This window comes from Gymnoscopelus microlampas (genome assembly GCF_963454915.1).
Source record: "Gymnoscopelus microlampas genome assembly, chromosome: 3".
NCBI lineage: Eukaryota > Metazoa > Chordata > Actinopteri > Myctophiformes > Myctophidae > Gymnoscopelus > Gymnoscopelus microlampas.
The window spans coordinates 56,893,003-56,913,372 of record NC_139940.1 but is presented as its reverse complement, the minus strand read 5'-3'; the positions used below and the strand labels follow the sequence as shown (position 1 = coordinate 56,913,372).

The 20,370-nt window shown below is 42.0% G+C and overlaps 1 protein-coding gene across 1 annotated transcript in view; it reads left to right on the top strand.

Annotated features, from left to right (window-relative positions):
• The first annotated feature begins 845 nt into the window (after window positions 1-845).
• Window positions 846-20,370, top strand: part of LOC311042284 (uncharacterized protein) — a 36,444-nt gene continuing 16,919 nt past the window's right edge. Inside the window, exons 1-2 of the mRNA XM_084052925.1 lie at window positions 846-1,187; window positions 11,235-11,663. Coding sequence (XP_083909051.1) covers window positions 881-1,187; window positions 11,235-11,663 — 736 coding nt within the window. The 5' untranslated portion in view covers window positions 846-880. The remainder of the gene's footprint in view (window positions 1,188-11,234; window positions 11,664-20,370) is intronic.

The window sequence follows — 20,370 nt, the reverse complement described above, 5'->3', positions numbered from 1 at the left end:
ACCCCCCAAAATAATCATATTTGAACTGGGGAACCCCAAGATTAAGCATATTTGAACTGGGGACCCCCCAAAATAATCATATTTGAACTGGGGAACCCCAAGATTAAGCATATTTGAACTGGGGACCCCCCAAAATAATCATATTTGAACTGGGGACCCCCAAAAAAATAATCATATTTGAACTGGGGACCCCCCAAAATAATCATATTTGAACTGGGGACCCCCAAAAAATAATCATATTTGAACTGGGGACCCCCCAAAATAATCATATTTTAATTGGGGACCCCCAAAAAATAATCATATTTGAACTGGGGACCCCCCCCACCCTGATAAGCACTTGCAATTTAGCACTTGCAATTTCTGAGTCTGAGAGTGTACAAAATGTAACCAAATGGACCCTTACAGGTCCATTAGGTTACATTTGTACACTCTCAGAGTTACACACCCGTAAGGGGCCATTTGGAAACCCCTTAAGGAACAATGAGGGTCCCTGGACCCACATTTTAGTCCCACTGGTATAACAGAGTGTCTCCAGTGAGCAAACATGCACAATATCAGCACCCTGACTCTGTTTGACCAGAATGGAACAGAGCCTTCATTAGTACCATTGGTAACACCTGTGAATGTCTTCACAATATGGCTGCTGTGAATAGAGCCTAGTCAGACTTGCAGCGGAGTATGAACTTCCGAGGACGGGAGGGAGGGAGTCAGTCAGTCAGTCCGTTCATTCAGAGACAGTTACACACCTCCTCCACCAGGGGGCGAAAGGCATTAAGGCAGCAGTGCCCTGGATCCTTCATTGCGCATGTTTGAACCACGTTGACTAGGAAGTAAGGCCTGGAGTTTTTCCTGTTGACGCGAGGTTTCCCCTAAACGAAGAATGTCTCTTAAAGGAGGTGAAATGTCTCTTAAAGGAGGTGAAATGTCTCTTAAAGGAGGTGAAATGTATCTTAAAGGAGGTGAAATGTCTCTTAAAGGAGTTAAAACGCGTCAAATGGAGTCCGTACGGCTGAAGATAAATGGACACCTGACGTCGGTGGGAGAGGAGATGTTGTGTGTTTTGGAGAAACACACAAGCGGTGATGTTTGTTGGGTCAGAGTGTTTGTGTTGGAGCGCCTCAGTGCGGCTGCAGAGTTCATGTGCAGCCTCTTCCAGAGAGAGATAGAGACACTACACACTACTGCAGGTATGTCTGTTACATGCACACTATCAAACTACACACTACTGCAGTGATATCTGTTACTAGCCCTGGTTCAGAGCGTTAGTGAGTTCTTTAAGGCTCTGCCAGGCGCTCGGCTCTGCTTATGGACAAAGAATTCCACTGCCCTGCGAGGGCTCCAACTGTAGTAAAAATAAACTAAACTACTTAGCTTCTCACTCCAAACAAAGGCTGTTTTGTGTTGTTGAAAGTCTATTCTTCAGGATGGGAAGCCTCCTAACCCACCTACACGGAATTTATTGACAGAAAGTAGCTCATAACATGTCTACGGTGGATTTTTATGAAACCAAAACGTTGCAGTTACAAAGAGGATAATCTAAGCTTTCCTAAAGGCCTCGATACACGTAGCACTTTTTCAGCAACATCAACAGACAACATCAATGAGCAACATGATGAGACACAGGGCAACAGATATTTTGGGCAACCGGCAACAGCTCCCATTAAGATGCATTGTTCTGGTAAAAAACAATGTTATAACACTTCCAGAGTTGGGAAAAATGGAGACTGAAGCCTATGCTGCCTTAACAGCTATATTTTCTTCTGCTTTTCTTTTGCTAAAGTAAGAATATATATATCACTTTGTATCTCTAATACACAACTCAAATGTAAATTAAATGTATTAACAGAAATAAAGTAATAACTCGGTGAAAGAGGCAGAAATGTGAAATGAGCTACTTGTCATCAGCCAAGCATACCTATGTTGTGTACTTTAATGACATGCTACATTTTTACATATATTACTTAATATATTATGAGACACAATAACTAAATACATTATCGTTGCTGTTAGGTGGAAACTTCATATTCAAAACAGGTTTCTTATTATTTAAAAATAATACAATTGTGAAAATAGCCAATCGACAAGCTCTCAAGTCATCGTGATGTGGCAGGTTGGGAGCTTGTAGATCGGCTATTTTTCACAACTTGTGTGATACTGTTGTATGATGAAGTAGGGTATTCATTTATGGAATCATTTTATGCCTGACCGCAGATATATATATATATATAGAGAGAGAGAGAAAGACACACACAGGTTATTCTGGTTGGTAAAAATATATATTTTCATTTGTCTACATTTATACAATATACGTCCACATTTGTTCCACACACCTCCATCACTGACTTTGCCATTGGTTCCAACATCAATGTACAAGAACTTGAGGTCTGCATCAACTAATGCCATCAGGACAACCGAGTTGGCATGTTTATAATTAAAGTTAGATCCTGACTCTTTTGGTGGCTGTATGGTGATATGTTTCCCATCGAGGGCTTCAATCAAGTGGGGGAAGTTCCACTTGTCTTCAAACTGTATGGCAATTTGTTTCCATTAGGGATGTCCCGATCACGTTTTTTTGCTCCCGATCCGATCCCGATCTTTTGATTTTGAGTATTTGCCGATCCCGATCTTTCCCGATCCGATCTTTTCATTTTTAAAAATATATATTATAATTTATGCATGTAGAATTTATTTTTATCATTTATTTTGTAGCAATAAAAGACAATATGTCTCAAAACCACTGGCTGACATTTGAATTATTACCAACAAAATAAATGTTAATTAAAGAAATGAAGACAAATACTGAATCTCTGAACATTGGCTTGCAGTTATCGCACATAGCCAAAATACAATAATAATATTAGACTGTCATTCAGGATGGAAAATAAAGTTGTCCTTTTGGGGAGAAGTTGAACTTAGAAGTAATTTAAGTTTAGTGTGAGGGAGAGGGTCTACTCTGATTACTACAGCAGGGGTCCCCAAGGTTTTTTAGCTAAGGGAGAGATGAAGCAGGGACCCCCACTACATATTGTATAACATTTGTGTTGCAGATTAAACCTATTCATAGATTTCATAGATAGCTCCATAGACTTGTTTAACAGCACTGTCATCAGTGTATTTATCAGACATGTCAAACTCTCAGTACTTAGTAAAGTTGAGCCTAGGCTCTGTACTTGGTCTGCTCTTTTCCCCTCTACCTCTTCTAAAGTTCCCCTCAGAATATAGGGATATTAGGGTTCATGTGGTTAATGTAAATAAAATAAAAAGATCCTATCACGCAAAGATTTGGAGACCCCCCTGTAGTAACTCTGAGAACCCCCTAGGGGTCCCCGACCCCCTATTGAAGACCCTGCTCTACAGGGAATTACTTGATATCTACACCAGGGGTCTTCAACAGGGGGTCCGGGGGGGGTCCTCAGAGTTACTACAGGGGGTCCCCCAAATCTTTGTGTGATATGATTATTTGTTTTTACATTAACCACTTGAACCCTAGCATCGCTTTTCTGAGGAGAACTTTAGCCAAAAATAGCAGATCTACAAGCTCACAACGCCTTTATCTGAAACACAATTATATACAATATAGAGTAGGGGGTCCCTGCTTCATCTCTCTCTCAGCTAGGGGGTCCTTGGCCTGAAAACGTTGAAGACCCCTGATCTACACTACAGAAAACATTCCGTTGGACATTAAACACACACACACACACACACACACACACACACACACACACACACACACACACACACACACACACACACAGCTGACATTAATTAGTGATGTTGATTGCTATGTGGTCAAATGCGCATACAGCCTCAACGAGCCATCATTAACCAGCTAGTGTTACACAGCTGACTGGTAATAATATGCGCATTTGTGTTGAAAACGCATCGCATCTGATCACTCTTATCTAATCCAAGGAAGTTGGAGCAACTCTCTAAAATGGTGGATTTTAGTTTGGCTGGTCAATTTGAGATGACAACAGCAACAAAGGTTAGTAGTAGACTATTTGAGATGTAAGATGATCAGTTATTATTATTCCAGTGGTCTATCCAAAATTATGTTTTAAAACGTTGACGACCAGCGCTACTCCTCCTGCGTGCGTCTCCCTATGAACGCCACGGGGCCACCGTGTGTGTGTGTGTGTGTGTGTGTGTGTGTGTGTGTGTGTGCGCGCGCGCGTGCGTGTGTGGAGAGGGGAGGGCTGGGGAGCTCAGCCAGCAGATACAACACGTTACAGACAGAGACGAGAGAGACTTCTCATTACGAGGTGTTTTACCGAGGGAGAACACTTCTCCATATGACGCTGTTAATGATGACTTTAAGAACGTTAAATACAATAATACAAATATTTTATTATAAAATATTTAAAAAATATTATATATTTTTATTTTTTTTAAATCCCGATCCCCGATCTTTTTTTGCCGATTCCGATCTTTTTAAAATGACGTGATCGGCCCCGATCCCCGATCACGTGATCGGATCGGGACATCCCTAGTTTCCATTCCTCAATTGTACAAGGCACCTTCATGTGTGTCTTGCTAAGCTGTTCAAACAGGGCTTTGCACGTTTCTACTACAATTTTTGAAATACTGTGGCGGCTCACCTGAAATTTTTAACAAGTACTGTAGTGACACTAGTTCACTAGGTCCCGGGGAGACCATTCGGAGTCACATTCGTATTTTTGGTCTCAGGCTAAAAAGTTTGGGAACCTGTGTTCTACAGAACGACTCTTGTTCAAATTTATGTGCACAAAACTGAAGTACATTACATAAAATACATTACACATTCAATGCTTATATTCTGCATGAACAGTATGTGTGTGCACTCATCTTCACATACACCCTATGCACATAACTGATTTAATGAGCCTTTCGCAGTTTCACTGTACAAGTGAAACTGCGAGACAAGCATATGCTACTGGCAGGATCAACCAGGTAGGCAGCACAATAAAAACATTCCTAGAACTTCAACAACAGGTACATATGTTATGAAATGAATATGCAAAATCAAACCAAACTAATAAATGAGGATTACAAAAGGTGCCTGGCTATTAAACATTCCCAGTTCAATGTATCATAAAGTCTGCATCCATTGGATGGGCACTTACAATAATCACATCACATACAAATCATCGCAATGTAGCTAGAGTGAGTGTGTGTAGAAGTTTTTAACCACTTAAACCTTATACTTAGTTAGTCCTGTTTAACTCTTATTTTTTGGCAAATATTCGCCCAAGAATAGGGACTCCAGGGTTCATGTCATTGTGGTTAAAATGATTCTTTCCAAAAGTCTCCAAACACTGCTGGCTTTTAAAGAAAGTCCAAAGCAAAGTCCATTGCCTCCAAAGCACGTTCTTTTGCGTTTCTGACTTGGGTGAGTCATAGGGTCAAGAGACGGGGACAGGGGATTGGGAGAGGAGGGGGTAGGGGGAGCTGGAGAGTGAGGGGCTTGGGTTTCCAAAATAGGGTGTTTTGTTTGAGGCTGGAGATGGGAGAATAGGGAGATTATCAGAACTTTCATCTGGCTCCCGTAAACCACTAATGTCTGTAAAACTTCCATTTGGAGACGTAGACATCATCTGCTCCAGCGCCTGACTTCTTGCTGCTGGTGACAGCCTTGTGTTCACGCTGAAACACTGTTCGCAGGTTCTTAAATTTGGTTGTCTCCAACTGCAAGCAAGCAAACAATGTACAGTATGAATAGATGTGAATGTTGATCCTATTATACTTGAAATACTAAGCACATCAGTTAAACATGGCATTATCATTCATATCCAGTATACATGTTTTTACATAAACCTATCCCTGATCTTGTTGCATTCCTAAAACATCACAATGCTTCTCTGCTCTATCGCTAAATTGGTTCTGTGAAATCTTGGATAATCACACCATTACTATAGTAGAGGCCCTAGAAAGGGTCAACATGCAGCCCCCTATTTTATTTTCTGGAATGCATTTTTGGCATCCATAGAACCTCTAATTTAAGATGTTGATGATCCCAAGGAAAAAAAGTAGTCCAAAATGTGCACTTGGACCCCTTCTAGGGCCTCTACTACTATTCAAATTGAAAATCACACAAGTACTGATTTCTTACCTGTGAAAAGCACCAGCTGCTGTTCAGACAGCCTTCTTCTGATGGTTTCCAGGGCCCTGGATCTCGGGTCATTTTGTAAACCTTTGCCGTATGGTTCCACAACACACTGTTCTCTGTGCAACACAACATGACAAGTGCAAAGTGTGATCATTAAGGAAGATAATAATATTAACACTTTAATATATATCATCAACAGATACAGTGACACACTAGTGCATTGATTGTCAAAACATTTCAAGTCAAGGAGCCCCAAATCTATGTAACAAGCCATGGGCCATCACAGGGTTTCCGCTAGGCATTTTTGGGGGCGGCCACCATGGCCGGCAGGATTATATTTTACCGGCCAAAGAATACATTTACCGGCCATATTATAATTAACGTCACATGTGTGTTTGCACTGCATACATGCACCCAACAACTGATTGGGCTCATTACACCTCGTTACGTTAGAGCTGCGCTGCTGAACACGCAGCAGACGAATACCAAAACGCTCGCCCCAAAACACAGTCGCCCCGGGGAAAATCCGGCGGTATTCGCCTGGTATTCCTAAACATATTAGTAAACTATGCCTAACCCTAACCTTATTCCTGATCTTAACCTCAGTAAAACTATACCTAATCCTAAACCTATTTCTACCCATTAAAACAAATACAAGAATACAAGAACCGCTGGTCCGCCTGAAAAATGGGGGCGAGGGTGTTTTGGTGCGAGTCCTAATAACCCTGCGGGCTGTGGTTTCCCTGCGCAACTCCATCGCACAGTATAAACAAATTAATATATATTTTGGGCTTTACATCGATTCTCATTCAACCTTGATATGCAAAAGTATGTTTTGTTTTGTTTTGTTAAGGTTAATTATATATGTCATGATATATGTGGCCTTGCGCGAGGTTGATTACTTGCCTTTATAGTTGCTTTCACCAACTTTCACCACTTTATCCATTGCAGTAACTGTGCTTGCATAATATCCACGACCCACACGTGTTCGGGACGGGACGGGTCCCTTTATCGACAATTGGGTTCGGCTTGGTTCAGATTCTATCACCTCGGAAAATCCCGGTTCTGTTTATCAACACCCGAGCGAACCACCCTACTCAGCACTGATCAGGAGGAGACACAGCTGTGTCTCTTAGCGGTGTTGTGTCTTATCAAAAATAGCAGACATACAAGCTCACAAAGCGGCGCGTTGCGACGTGCTGTGAGCTTGTAGCTCTGATATTTTCAACGCGCGACACCATCGTACAACGAATAGGCTATTCTATAACTGCAGCGCACAGCAGCAGCCGAGCAGGCTGTCGGAATTAAACCACACAGTCAGATCATGATAAAAACTTTAAATGATTATGATTGTAATGGTTGTAGCCAACTGCAAATAATAATATTAATAATAGGCTTAAATAATAAAGTACTGCTGAGCAGTAAACTGTAGTCTCTTGGTATTTCTTATACCAGTAACAATCATGCTATCACTCTCAGTGAATAAGTAACAACCATGTAGCATATCAAATGTCCCATAACTGTCTTAACCATCAAGTCAAGTCTTATTCAAGAACAACATTAACAATTCATACTGTGAAAAACACATTCTAGATTGCAACTAAACAGTTGTACAATATCTGACTGTAATGAAACAACAGTGCATTAAAACAGTGGTGCAATACATCTGACTTTGTAATGAAACAATAATGAAACAACAGTGCAATAAAAACAATAGTGCAAATGAAATTGGCTTGGAACTTGAACAAATCTGTGTTTGCTATAGGCTATTGCAATTTGCAATACAAAAGTGCAGTAAAACTGTTGTGCAAATTGGCCTAATAACCTGGCTCTTCATATGCAACACATCTGACTGGGGGAAAAATATAGGGTGCTAAATTGCAATAAAACTATGCAAAGTGTCCTACTTGGTTCCTCAGATGTGTCATATCAGAATAGACTACAGTCTATTCCTCACAAAGGTCTTCTGCCTAGCTGGGCTCACTCTCGCTCTCATCACTGCCCCTGTCCTCTTGTTCCACGGGCTCCGCGTTGGAATCAACGGATTCTTGAATCCGTTGATGATGCTCTCTGAGGAAACAGCATCCCATGCCTGTAGGATCCATTCATAGAGCACACGTACTGCAGGCTTCTGAATCTTTCCAGTCGGCGTCAGTGCGTGATCTGCAGACAGGAGCAACTCTCTGTATCTCTTGCACAGAATATCCTTAAATGGCTTGTTGACGACAACATCCAGCACCTGGCTTGTCATTCCCCCCGGAATGATCACTAGGTCCCCGTTCAGGCTCAGTCAAGTGTCCACGGAATGCATCCGACACCAGCATATTCCTTTTCTTTCTGAGCCCCCCATGCCGTCGGCCCCACACAACTTTGAGCCAGTCCACCACAAGTTCTGTCTCCATCCAGCCCTTTACGTGGGCACGCACAATGATACCAGGTGGCATGGCCTCTTTATGTATTTCTTTGCGTCTTAAGATCACATACGGGGGCAGTTTTGTACCAGCGAGGCACGCCAACATCACAGTAATCCTGCTCTTCTCGTTACCAGTAGACTTCACAATGACTGATTTTTCACCTAACTTGTGCACAGTGACAGGCGCTGGCATGTCTGAATAAACAGGCATTTGATCAGCATTGCCCATCTGATCCAGGGGGTATGAGTGTTTCTTCCTTAACTCAGGCACATATCGCTGATAAGACAGTAGCTTCTCTCTGAAATCTGAGGACAAGTGTTGGGCAAGGCTTGTCCTGCGTCGTATTGCAAATCCATTACGCCGCATCATTATTTTACACCAGCCGAGACTCGCTTTGAACACGGTGGGGGGGAATGTTCAGCTCTTTGGCTATTTCCAGGGCCTTTAACTGGATCACGGATCTGGTGATGGGCATACCATCAATCTCTTGGAAGTGGCCGCTCTGGGGGACGCGGAAAGCTTTTCTTTTTTCTCTGACTACACTTTTAAGTCTTTTTGTGCCATTTTCGAACGTGACATTCTGTGACACCGTCTTTTCTGTCCGCTTGGCAGTTGTTTGATGACTCTGGCGCGTTGATAAACATTATCTTAAAATTGGCATCATAACTTCTCTGTTGTTTGCGGACTTGGCCAACTTTTGAACCACTCTGTTCGAGATGGTCACGTCATTCCTCCATTTGACATCACAGCTGTAGTTGTTGTCCCTGTGTGTTGCTATAATACAACCCAATTTTTTCGGGTATTTTTACTGGAGTAAAGTGTTGTCTTATATTCGGCACAATACGGTATCTGCATTGTGCATGTATGTGATTATGAATGTGATTTTAATGCTATGCTCACTGTATCACTGCTAAAAACAATACATTCTTAATGTTTTCACCTGAAGATGGAGTGCCTTAGTGATTTTTGTCTGCACCACTGGGTTAGATCAAGCAAGACTTCCTGGACGATAATCACGATAACATTTCTGTTGACGATTAATTGTCACACAACTAATTGCAATTCATTGTTTCTGGCATTGAACACTGGAAAATATGAATACAAATTATATTTCCGTTTGCCTTTTAAGGCTTCGTAATCAAAAGTTGCACATGGTAGATATGACAAATAACTGAAGTATATACACTGAAATTACAGACATATATAATAATTTAGTACTCCGTAACAGCGGAAATAGCTGATCTACAAGCTAGATCAGCTATTTTTGAAAAATGTTTGAAAATCTATGAACATGTTTCACCATTTATGACGATTATCTCTAATAAGTGTGATTATGCGATTATGTAATAATTGTGACAGGTCTATTCCTGGACTTTGTTTACTGAACTACTAAAGACCAGCTGTAGTGTTGTTTGTTAAAACAATGAAGCACTGTCTTCTTCCGTTGTAAAACAAATAGTACTCATATTGGTACAGAAGTTAGTGTGAATGTTTTGATTCAGTACAGTGGTGGCATGTTTATACAGTACCAACTGACGAGGCAGGTGTCAACAAGACCTCCTAAATTGTCTCGACGGTCTACAACATGATAAGATTAATCTTTATTCCACAGAACATTTGTAGACCTCAAATTTCGGTCGCTGTTCATCAGTTTTTGGGGCCTCATATCTCCCCAAAAATCTAAGAGAGGGAGAGCAAGGAGAACAATATGATGGCCTTCCTGGCATTTGGCGTTTGTGCCATCAAAAAATGTAAGGCCAAGTGGCCTTTCCCATAAAATTAAGAAATTCCAGGCCTGCCCATCTATATATATACAATTTGAATCCTGCGCCATGTCGGTTGTCAGTATGTATGTAGCCAGTGTGACGTAATCTGACATCACGCCAGTGTGACGTAATCTGACATCACGATGAGACGGTATATGACATCACATCCTACCTATAAATTCTAGGATGCCGTCAGATCGCACCAGTTCGACGGCTTCCATAGTGGGTTTTGGTCATTGGAGAGGTGATGCACGTCACCTCTTTCTGAAGTGGGTACTTTCAGAGCCTGCCGTGGATTTAGGAGAGCACAAAACTCTCTCTCACACTGTGAGGTGCCTGTAAGGTGGCACTGCAAAGTGAACGACGCGTCACGCTAGACGTTACGCGGCCCGAACTTCTAGTGAGGGTACATTTGGTTACCTATCGTCAATCTGGAACCTGGAGATTCCCTGGGAGATCCAGCCGTGAGAACCAATGCATAATGAACCCTCTGGTTTCTGAAGCATTTAGTCATTATCAGGGTAGTCTTCAAACGTACAGTTATATAAAATGATCAATTATATTACAACAATTACACGGCAATTATAATACATATAACTATGGATCAATATGGCAAAAAATCTTCTTTCGTTTGTCATTTGGCCTAGTCCTACTGAAAACGATGGGGAGAACATTGATTAAAATTAATTCAATCACCGAGTAGAACAGGATGGGATATTTATTTTTACTGTAATTGCCTGGGACGGGACAGGATCTGTTCAGTGGGAGTGGGGTGGGACGGAAGTGAAAATCCACTCCTGTGTCATCCTCTATGGACCACTTTGTTCAAGCTGCTGTGTTGGAAATAATTAAACCGCTGGTAAAGTATATGGCAACCGAGTGGAACACAAACAACTTGGAAAGAGAAACAGAAAATGTAAATTTCAAACATGTAGTGTTTTTCTCTCATTTCGTATTTTGTTTCCCTAGACTTCGTAGCTGTGTGTACAGAGGAGGTTCCTGCTGAGCAGAAGGAGAGGAGTCCACATCTGGTCCAGGAGGAACCACAACCTCCACAACATGAGGAGAGGAGCCCCAGTCTGGTCCAGGAGGAACCACAACCTCCACAGCATGAGGAGAGGAGCCCCAGTCTGGCCCAGGAGGAACCAGATCCTCCACAGATTAAAGAGAGACCAGAGGATGCTGATGGTTCAACATTGACATTACTAGCAGTAAAGAGTGTACATGATGATGAAAACAGAGGGACAGAGCCTCTAGCCAGCACCTCAACTGAACACATGAAAACAGAAGCTAATGGAGAGGACTATGGAACATCACAACCAACTATTGATGTCTGGCTCCTCTCTTCAGACTCTTCTGACACTGAAGACAGTGATGACTGGGAGGAGACCAAGGAAGGTCAGCCAACTTTAAACTCACTGAAATTACACAAGACACACAATGTGGAAGGAGACAGGAACAAGATGTCTCAAGACCTGGAAATAATTAATCACAAGAGAAGTCTGAAGAGAGACACAATGATTCCTACAAGGGAAAAACCCTTTACCTGCACAGTGTGTGGCAAAGGCTTTATCCGAACGTATCATCTAAAAAGACACACAATGATTCATACAAGGGAAAAGCCCTTTACCTGTGAAGTGTGTGGCAAAGGCTTTATTGAAATGTACTTTCTAAAACAACATATTTGTGGAAACGGCAGCAGTCTAAAGGGTGATCAAAAAACGCACATGAGAATAGAGCCTCTAGCCAGCACCTCAACCGGATACATGAAAACACAAGCTAGTGTAGAGGACTGTGGAACATCACAGCCAACTGGTGATGACCGGCTCCTCTCTTCAGACTCTTCTGAATCTGACGCTAAAGATAGTAATGATTTGGAGGAGACCAGGGAGGGTCAGTCAACTTTAAACTCACTGAAATCACACAAGACACAAAATGTAGAAGGAGACAGCAACAAGATGTACCAATACCTGAACACTACCCCCATGGGGAGTCACACGGGGAAGCAATGCTTTAGTTGTTCATTTTGTGGCAAAACATTTAATTATAAAATATGTCTGAAGAGACACACAATGATTCATACAGGGGAAAAACGCTTCACCTGTGCAGTGTGTGGCAAAGGCTTTATTCAAATGTATCATCTTAAAAGACACATTTGTGGATACAGGACCAGTCTAAAGGGTGTTCAAACAACACCCATGAGGACAGAGCCTCTAGCCAGCACCTCAACTGGATACATGAAAACAAGCGCTAATGTAGAGGACTGTGGAACATCACAGCCAACTAATGATGACCGGCTCCTTTCTCCAGACTCTTCTGAATCTGACGCTGAAGACTGTAATGATTGGGAGGAGACCAAGGAGAGAAGTCTGGATAAACACGCAATGATTCATACTGGGGAAAAACCCTTCACCTGTAAAGTGTGTGACAAAGGCTTTATTCGAATGTATCATCTAAAAAGACATGCAATGATTCATGCAAGGGAAAAGCCCTTTAGTTGTAAAATGTTTAGCAAAGGCTTAAGTCAATTGGATACTACAAAAATAGACATGAGGACTCATACAGGGGAAATATCCTTTACTTGTACAGTGTGTGGCAAAGGCCTTCGTCGAAAGGGTGCTCTAAAAAGACACATGATGATTCATGCAGGGGAAAAACCCTTTATTTGTACAGTGTGTGGTAAAGGCTTTAGTCAGGTGAGTTCTGTAAACACACACATGAGGACTCATACAGGGGAAAGGCCCTTTACTTGTACAGTGTGTGGCAAAGGCTGTAGTTCAACTACTCATCTAAAAGCACACATGCGGACTCATACAGGTGAGAAGCCCTTTACATGTAGCTTTTGCGGCAAACGCTTTCGTCGAATGGAAGATACTAAAAGACACATGATGATTCATACAGGTGAAAAGTCTGTTACATGTAGCGTTTGTGGCAAAGGTTTTCGTAGTCAAAATCACATGCAAAGACACATGAGGACTCATACAGGGGAAACACCCTTTACTTGTACAGTTTGTGGCAAAGGCTGTAGTCAAAAAGGCGATCTAAAAAGACACATGAGAACTCATACAGGGGGGGAAAACACTTAGTTTCACTTTGTGTCAAATGTGTTGGTCTAGATGCATATCTGAATATATACTGCAAGGATTCATATAGGGTGAAAACTTTTATTGGACAGCTATACATGTCATAGATAATTAAGCAGAGGAATCTCTCATGGAAAGATTGTTTTAAGGTAATTGATTTGAATGCATACATCCAATGTGATGTTTTGACTCTGACTTGTTTTACTTGTATTTTTCTTTCTCTATTTTTTAACCCTTTCTTGAAACTGCAAATGATTGGAGTTGGTCGCACCCGTTTTGACAATAAAGTTTAATCTGAATCTGATGATGGAATAACAAATTGTGTATTTTTTTTTATCCTTTAAGCAACTCATAGGTTTTGATAGAACAATGAGCATGGCCCTATTTGATTAAAAAAACTAAAAAAAACAATGCATTATTATATGAATTAATTCAATTCATTCACTCAATATATTCACCAATGCCTGCAATAATGCTGTAAAATAGTGCTGACCAGGTGCGTTTTATTGTGTTGTTTGGACCACTCTTTGCCAAACAGTTGGTCGGGACCCCATGTTTGGGTCCCGGACCAATTCTTTGGGGTCACAAGTAACTATCACCTTTTTTTTCCTAGATTTAATAAAATCTATCTATATTATTTCAAAATATGAAAAACTTTTCATCAATGAAAAACAATTAAAAAAAATCAAAGTAATTAATGAATAAAATAAAATAAATCGTAATATGTGTATTTTTAAAATGTTTAGTACAAGCTCACAAAGCAGCTCTAAGCGATGCGTTTTGAGCTTGTAGATCTGCTATTTTCACTCATTTGGGTCCTGGGTAAATGTTTAATTTCTCTTTTGGGTCTTGAGGCAAAACGTTTTGGAACTACTGGTTTGGACCGTCTAATTATCATAGTACATATTTGGAACGTGCCTGAGAGACTTATGGCGTGTCATCACTTCATCCTAACTCTGTGTGTGTGTGTGTGTGTGTGTGTGTGTGTGTGTGTGTGTGTGTGTGTGTGTGTGCGTGCGTGTCTTTGTAGAGGTATTTTTGTTAAGGCAAACATCTCTTTTGTAATCTAATTAAATAGGGGGACTTTATGGTAACCTGACTCCGCCAGATGGGGCGGTATTGAGTTCACAAGTTTACAGTACAGCCTCCATCTGGGATCGCTCAGAGATTGGAGTTTTAACCGACCCGCGCCCAGTCGAACCAGCAGCGGCAGCTACGGGCGGGATCTTGGCGAGACCAGTGTGACGGCATCGAGAAGCGCCTGTTCCATGTAGTTCTTTCACTACGCTACCACGAACAATGTACACTACAAGTTGCGCAGCTACTTTATGTCATGTAGACACGTCAATATGATTGGTTGGAGTTAGCACGCCCAGACGGTGATAAGACAGATGGTCCCATCCAATCACCTGCCAAGTAACTCGAAAAAAGGGACTGCCCTCTTCAGCGGTTGGGCTACCGAGGTCACCGATAGAAGTAGGTTGTGAAACAAATGTGTGAAGCAAGATTCTTCCATCTGGCGGAGTCAGGTTAACTTTCGCCATGTTCCAACTCTGGACTCAACCCATTGCATGCCAATCACGTAGATCTACGTGAACCTATTTAAAGCCGCCACGTGCCAATCGCGTAGATCTACGTGAAGTGAAAAAAAATTCAAAATAAAAGTTTTTTTTTTTTTTTTTTTTGGTCCAATTTGACCCAAAGACCAAGGATATATGATTTATCGAAGATATAGGGGTCTATCCACTTCCTTTTTAACTTAAAACTTAAAAAATATTCATCTCTGCTCCTAAGTACTTTTTTGTTTTTCAATGAAAAATCTCTGGCACTGGCTAGAAATTTTCAGAAATAATCTCTGGCAGTTAAAGGGTTAAGGCTGCCTTGAAAAGACACCTATTCTCTCAGGCTTATGGTATATAGTTGTTTGTTGCTTTGTTGTTTGTTTGTTGGTTGTTCTTTTTTCTTTTGGTGTAAAGCGTCCTTGGGTTAATGAAAGACGCTAGGCTATATAAATTCAAGCTATTATTATTATTATTATTATTATTATTAAAACCGGGAAGGCATCTGTGTCATTGAAGATTTTAGCGTTGGCTATTCAAAAATAGCAGATATACAAGATCACAACGCGTCACTTCGTGCTTTTTACATTTTTGAAAATCTGTATTGCCGAAAAAGTCTGCCTCCTTTTTTCTGTTTTTCGGATTCAGTGGGGTCAATTAGTGCTGGCATTGTGTCTTTGGGGCTGGTTTGAGTTGGCATAGCCATGTTTATGAATATCATGTCCTCTGAAACCCTCACAGTCTCCGAGTCAGACCGCACCCATTCTCGAGACACTCTAGTTTGGACACAAAGATCGTTCAACTCCGACCAGTCCGAGGAAACTCCAAAACCCGGGGAGTGAGTGTCCAGTTTTTCATTGGGTGTCCTTTTGAATCCAAGAAAGTGGGGCTCTGACTCCCTGGCTATAGGGACCTTGCGTCTCCTTAGATCAAGGAACAGGGAAGATCTAGCCAACTCCCTAACATTCCTATCATTATTCAACATGCTTAAAAGATGGAATCGTGATGGAAAACAAATGTGCATGCTAATATAAGTCCACGACACATTGGGTAAAAAACATTTTAATTCGATCGGCGGTCATTTTCTCATAGTTAATTATGTTTCAGAAAGCAATGCACCTCCCAACCGATAGGGTTGCATAGTTGAAAGCATATGGAGAAAAATGGCCAATGGAGTAAAATGCTTTTTATTGAACAATACGGAATATACAAGTACTTCTGAGGGAACGTACATAATTGTAGCTTCCGTGGCCATGGGGTCAGCAATATGAAGTTCATCCAAAAATATATAATATAATAAAATAGATAATATAATTTATACATTATAAAAATAAGCATACCCAGATAAAAAACAATATATTAACACTGAATGAATTTCATCTATAGTTCATCTCATCTATTCTAATGCATAAGAATGCATGCACCTCCCAAAGTTCATCTACTACTAGGGAGATTGGAGTTCAAAAGTCTGATCGCCTGGGGAAAGAAAGTGTTCCGCATCCTTTCTGTCGGAACACTTTCTTTCCTCAGGCAATCAGACTTTTGAACTCCAATCTCCCTAGTAGGTCTTGGAACAGCTACCGGAACCAGAAACTGGGGGGCATGGAGGAGAGGTTGAGGAGCAGGCAGGAGAGGTCGCAGTGCCGGGAGGAGTAGTCGTGGTCGCAGCACATGAGGTTGGACAGCTGGTGAGGATGCTGGGGGCAAGAGAGGTCGTAGTGCAGGTTCGGGAGTAGGCAACAGAGGTTGTAGTGCCGGAAGCAGAGGTTGTAGCACATGTGGTTTAGCTGCCGGTGTGGATGCTGGGAGAGTGTTCTCAAGGGCTGCAAGGAAAGGTGACCTAACACTGCAGGCCCATGGAACCACTGGCCTCTTTCTCTTTTTTCCCAGGGCCGTCCCTGCAGTGTCAGCGGGGAGAGCAAACACATGTTTTTTTTCCACAGCACTGGTCGGCATACAGGCCCAGGGTCTGTCTTTCCTCTGAACTGCAGGAGGCAGGCTCTCTGGGCTCACAACTGGGTTTGTTGCCCTAGGGATGCCTTGCTCCAGCACACTCCTGTCTATTCTATCTTGTCGTTGGTTGTACCTGAAAATATTGCAAGTCTAATTTCTTTGTGTAGCGCAAGTGTAATATGCAAGTCACGGGTCTTTTATCATGTCCTTCCGCCACACTGTCTGATGTGTGAAGAAACACAGTGATTGTATGTAAACAGAAAATAGCACGGAAAGTAATGTGTTGCCTCACTAGGTTAAGTGTTCATCAACTCACCAAGTAGCAACGGTTTTACTATTCATCAACGGGAGCTGGACAGAGGTTCTCTAGCCTGGTATCCAGCCTGCTTTGCTACGTTCGGCGGACTTTTTTTTCTGTCTTCGCTTCTCAGTCTGGAATGCCTCCTATCTCCAAGGGAGGCGGGACATGACAAACGTTTCGAATCGTGCCGTGGCTTCTGATTGGTCTGTGGTGCGGGGCGGGACAAAAAAAACTGTGTAATCGTTATGATTCGTCATTCGTTTGAACAACATCCAATCAGCAACGACGTTGCCTAACGTAACATATGTAGTTCCAGTGTAGTTCTGCAAAACGAGTCAATGGGGTTCATTCCAGACTGATAAGCGGAGAGAGAGAAAAAACTCCGCCGAACGTAGCGAATCAGGCTGGATCCCAGGCTAGAGGTTCTCTGCTTCACCTCGTGATTGTCTGTAATGAGCTGCCGGATGTGTCTGTATGCTTTGTGTGCCAAAGCACCTGATTCGGATGCTATCAATGCATTGAATGGGACATTATCACCTTTTATTAGACCATTGAATGGGCGAAGTAGGCGACCTACTTACCTACCCGCGATTCATCAGACCATTCATTGGGTGTTATGAAGACATACTGACCTACCAACGGAGATGACTTAAATAGTCGAGTTTCGGTTTTGGTTTTGGACCATGACGGAGGCGCGCAGTCTCAGGCGAGCTGGAGCCCCGCGAAGGACCACCGAGGTAGCTAAAGCGACCGAGTTGCCGTCCTGAGCGGTGCGACGCTCGCCTGAGCCTACTCAGCGCCGTTGGAGTTATGTACCGATAGGCACAGAATCGAAAATATTGTTGTGGGGACTGCTCCGCCTCCAAAGTAGATCAGTAGCTCCTGATTACGCCCAATGAATGGTCTGACAAATCGCGGTAGGTCCGTGTATCGCCTACTCGTCACCTACTCGCCCATTCAATGGTCTGATAAAACGTGATAATCTCCCATTCAATGCATTGATAGCATTCGAAGCCGGTGGCCAAAGTCCAACGTGGCATCCTTTTTCCACCCTCACACCTGTCTCCACTGAACTCCTCACAGATTTTGACACAAAGTGCTTATACCGAGTGCATGTACAGTAGGTGACGCTGGTGGTATGCCCAGTCCTGCAAAAGACCTGTAAAGGTATTGAGCAACATTAGTGTTAGTACAAGAAATGATATAATAGCACGCAACATTGTCATGCTTGCTCAACAAAACATAGTACGTACCGTTTTGTATACTCCACACCAGGCATAACCACATTTATTGTGGGAAATGTGGGTCGAACTTTGCCGCTTTTTTGTCATATTCTGACAAACACTCCCATAGGCTACCGACTTTGTCCACCTCCTCTCTGGACAAGGCATCGTTCTTGTTTTAATTGGAGTAAGAACGCTGCAAAGTTCTGGACAGCTTGGAAGCCCTCAACATTGTCAGGCCCAACAGTCCTACATTAAACAGAGAGAGAACATTAATGAAAATATAATGTTAGCGTTATACCGCTATGGGCTCCACACAAGACACATTTCCACACTCCACACAAGTGTAGTGTGAGTGTGAGTTCTTCGTTCATGTTTTGACCTCTGACCTGGAGTGGAAAGCAGTGTTGCATCTGGGTGCAATCCGCACCCTAACCCTAACCGCACGCGGATGCCACATAGTCGGAGAAAAGGTCTGTCGGATTAACGCATGCCTCCCGTTGCATCTCTGGAGGTTTGAAGGCTCTGGCTCGGAGCCAAGGGTTGCTGCAGACTCAGGCGGGCATCAGGTTCTGTAACAGTCAAGCTGGCGGTGTCTTGCTGGGGAGCTAAGAACAAATTAGAGGGGGGGGGGGGGTATCTATGTAATATAGATTGTTAATGTTTTAATCAAAATACAACTCTCAATTACTGGCACTTTTGACAATTAAATAGAAACGTACCAACAGTAGTAGACTCCTCAGGCAGTGCTGTGACTGTAGCTGGAGTGACGCTGCGGCTAGCAGCTGATGGAGTGGACTGTGGAGCGTATATTGTGTCCAGGGCAGTGGTGTAAAGTACATTTACTTAAGTACTGTACTTAAGTACACTTTTGAGGATTTTTTACGGTACTGGGGTATTTCCCATTTTCAATACTTTTACATCTACTCCACTACATCTCAGAGGCAAATATTGTACTTTAACTCCACTACAATTATTTGACAGCTTTAGTTACTACTTACTTTGTAGATTTAGATTATTATCACAAAACATACATTAACCACTTCAGCCCTATATACATTTTGGCTATTTGAAAATAGCCGATCTACAAGCTCTCAATGCGTCGCGATGCAACACACACTGTAGAGCTTGTAGATCTGCTATTTTCAAAATATTTATATACATTTTGAACTTGTGAATGGGACAATCTGCATAATGAGTACTTTTACTTTTGGCACTTTAAGTACATTTTGATGCCAATACTTTTGTACGTTTACTCAAGTACATTTTGAATTCTGGACTGTTACTTGTAACAGAGTATTTCTATATTGCAGTATTGATACTTTTACTTTTTTACTTACTACTAAGTCAAAAATGTGAGTACTTTTTCCACCACTGGTCCAGGGAGGCAACATCATCATCATCCATGTCCAATGACCCTGGACCAGCCCAGGCAACAGTAAGGTTCTCTGTAACGTCGAGTCTCAAGCGTTGTGAGGAACAACTTGTAGTCCTCCATCACGTCAACAGTTTGGACAAACAGATATTCCCCCTATAAGCTCTCCTTAAATGACCAAAAAAGCATGTCACTGACAGGAATGATTATGTACCTACCTAAAAACACATCAAAATAATAAATAAATAAATAATAATAATTACATAATTAACTACATCTTCATTCTACCGAGCGAGACCATCAAGCAGATATGCCTGGAAAAAGGTGTCACTTGCCAGGGTTCCCGAAAAATTGTATTTGCAATGTGATTCCTTGCTGGTAAATATCTTAATATAGCAAGTATTACAATTATGTTTTGTGATTACAGTGTGAACACATTTACTTAATTAATGTATTAATGTATTTATTTTTGTTGTCTTCACAGTTGTATTTTAAGTGTGAATGAGCACTGTTAATGTGTGCCCCTTTCACCTGGGATGAATCGGTTCATGTGCAGATGAAAACTCTCCAGGGAAGTTGAGCCTCTGGCACACCGGCGGTATTTGGAAAGC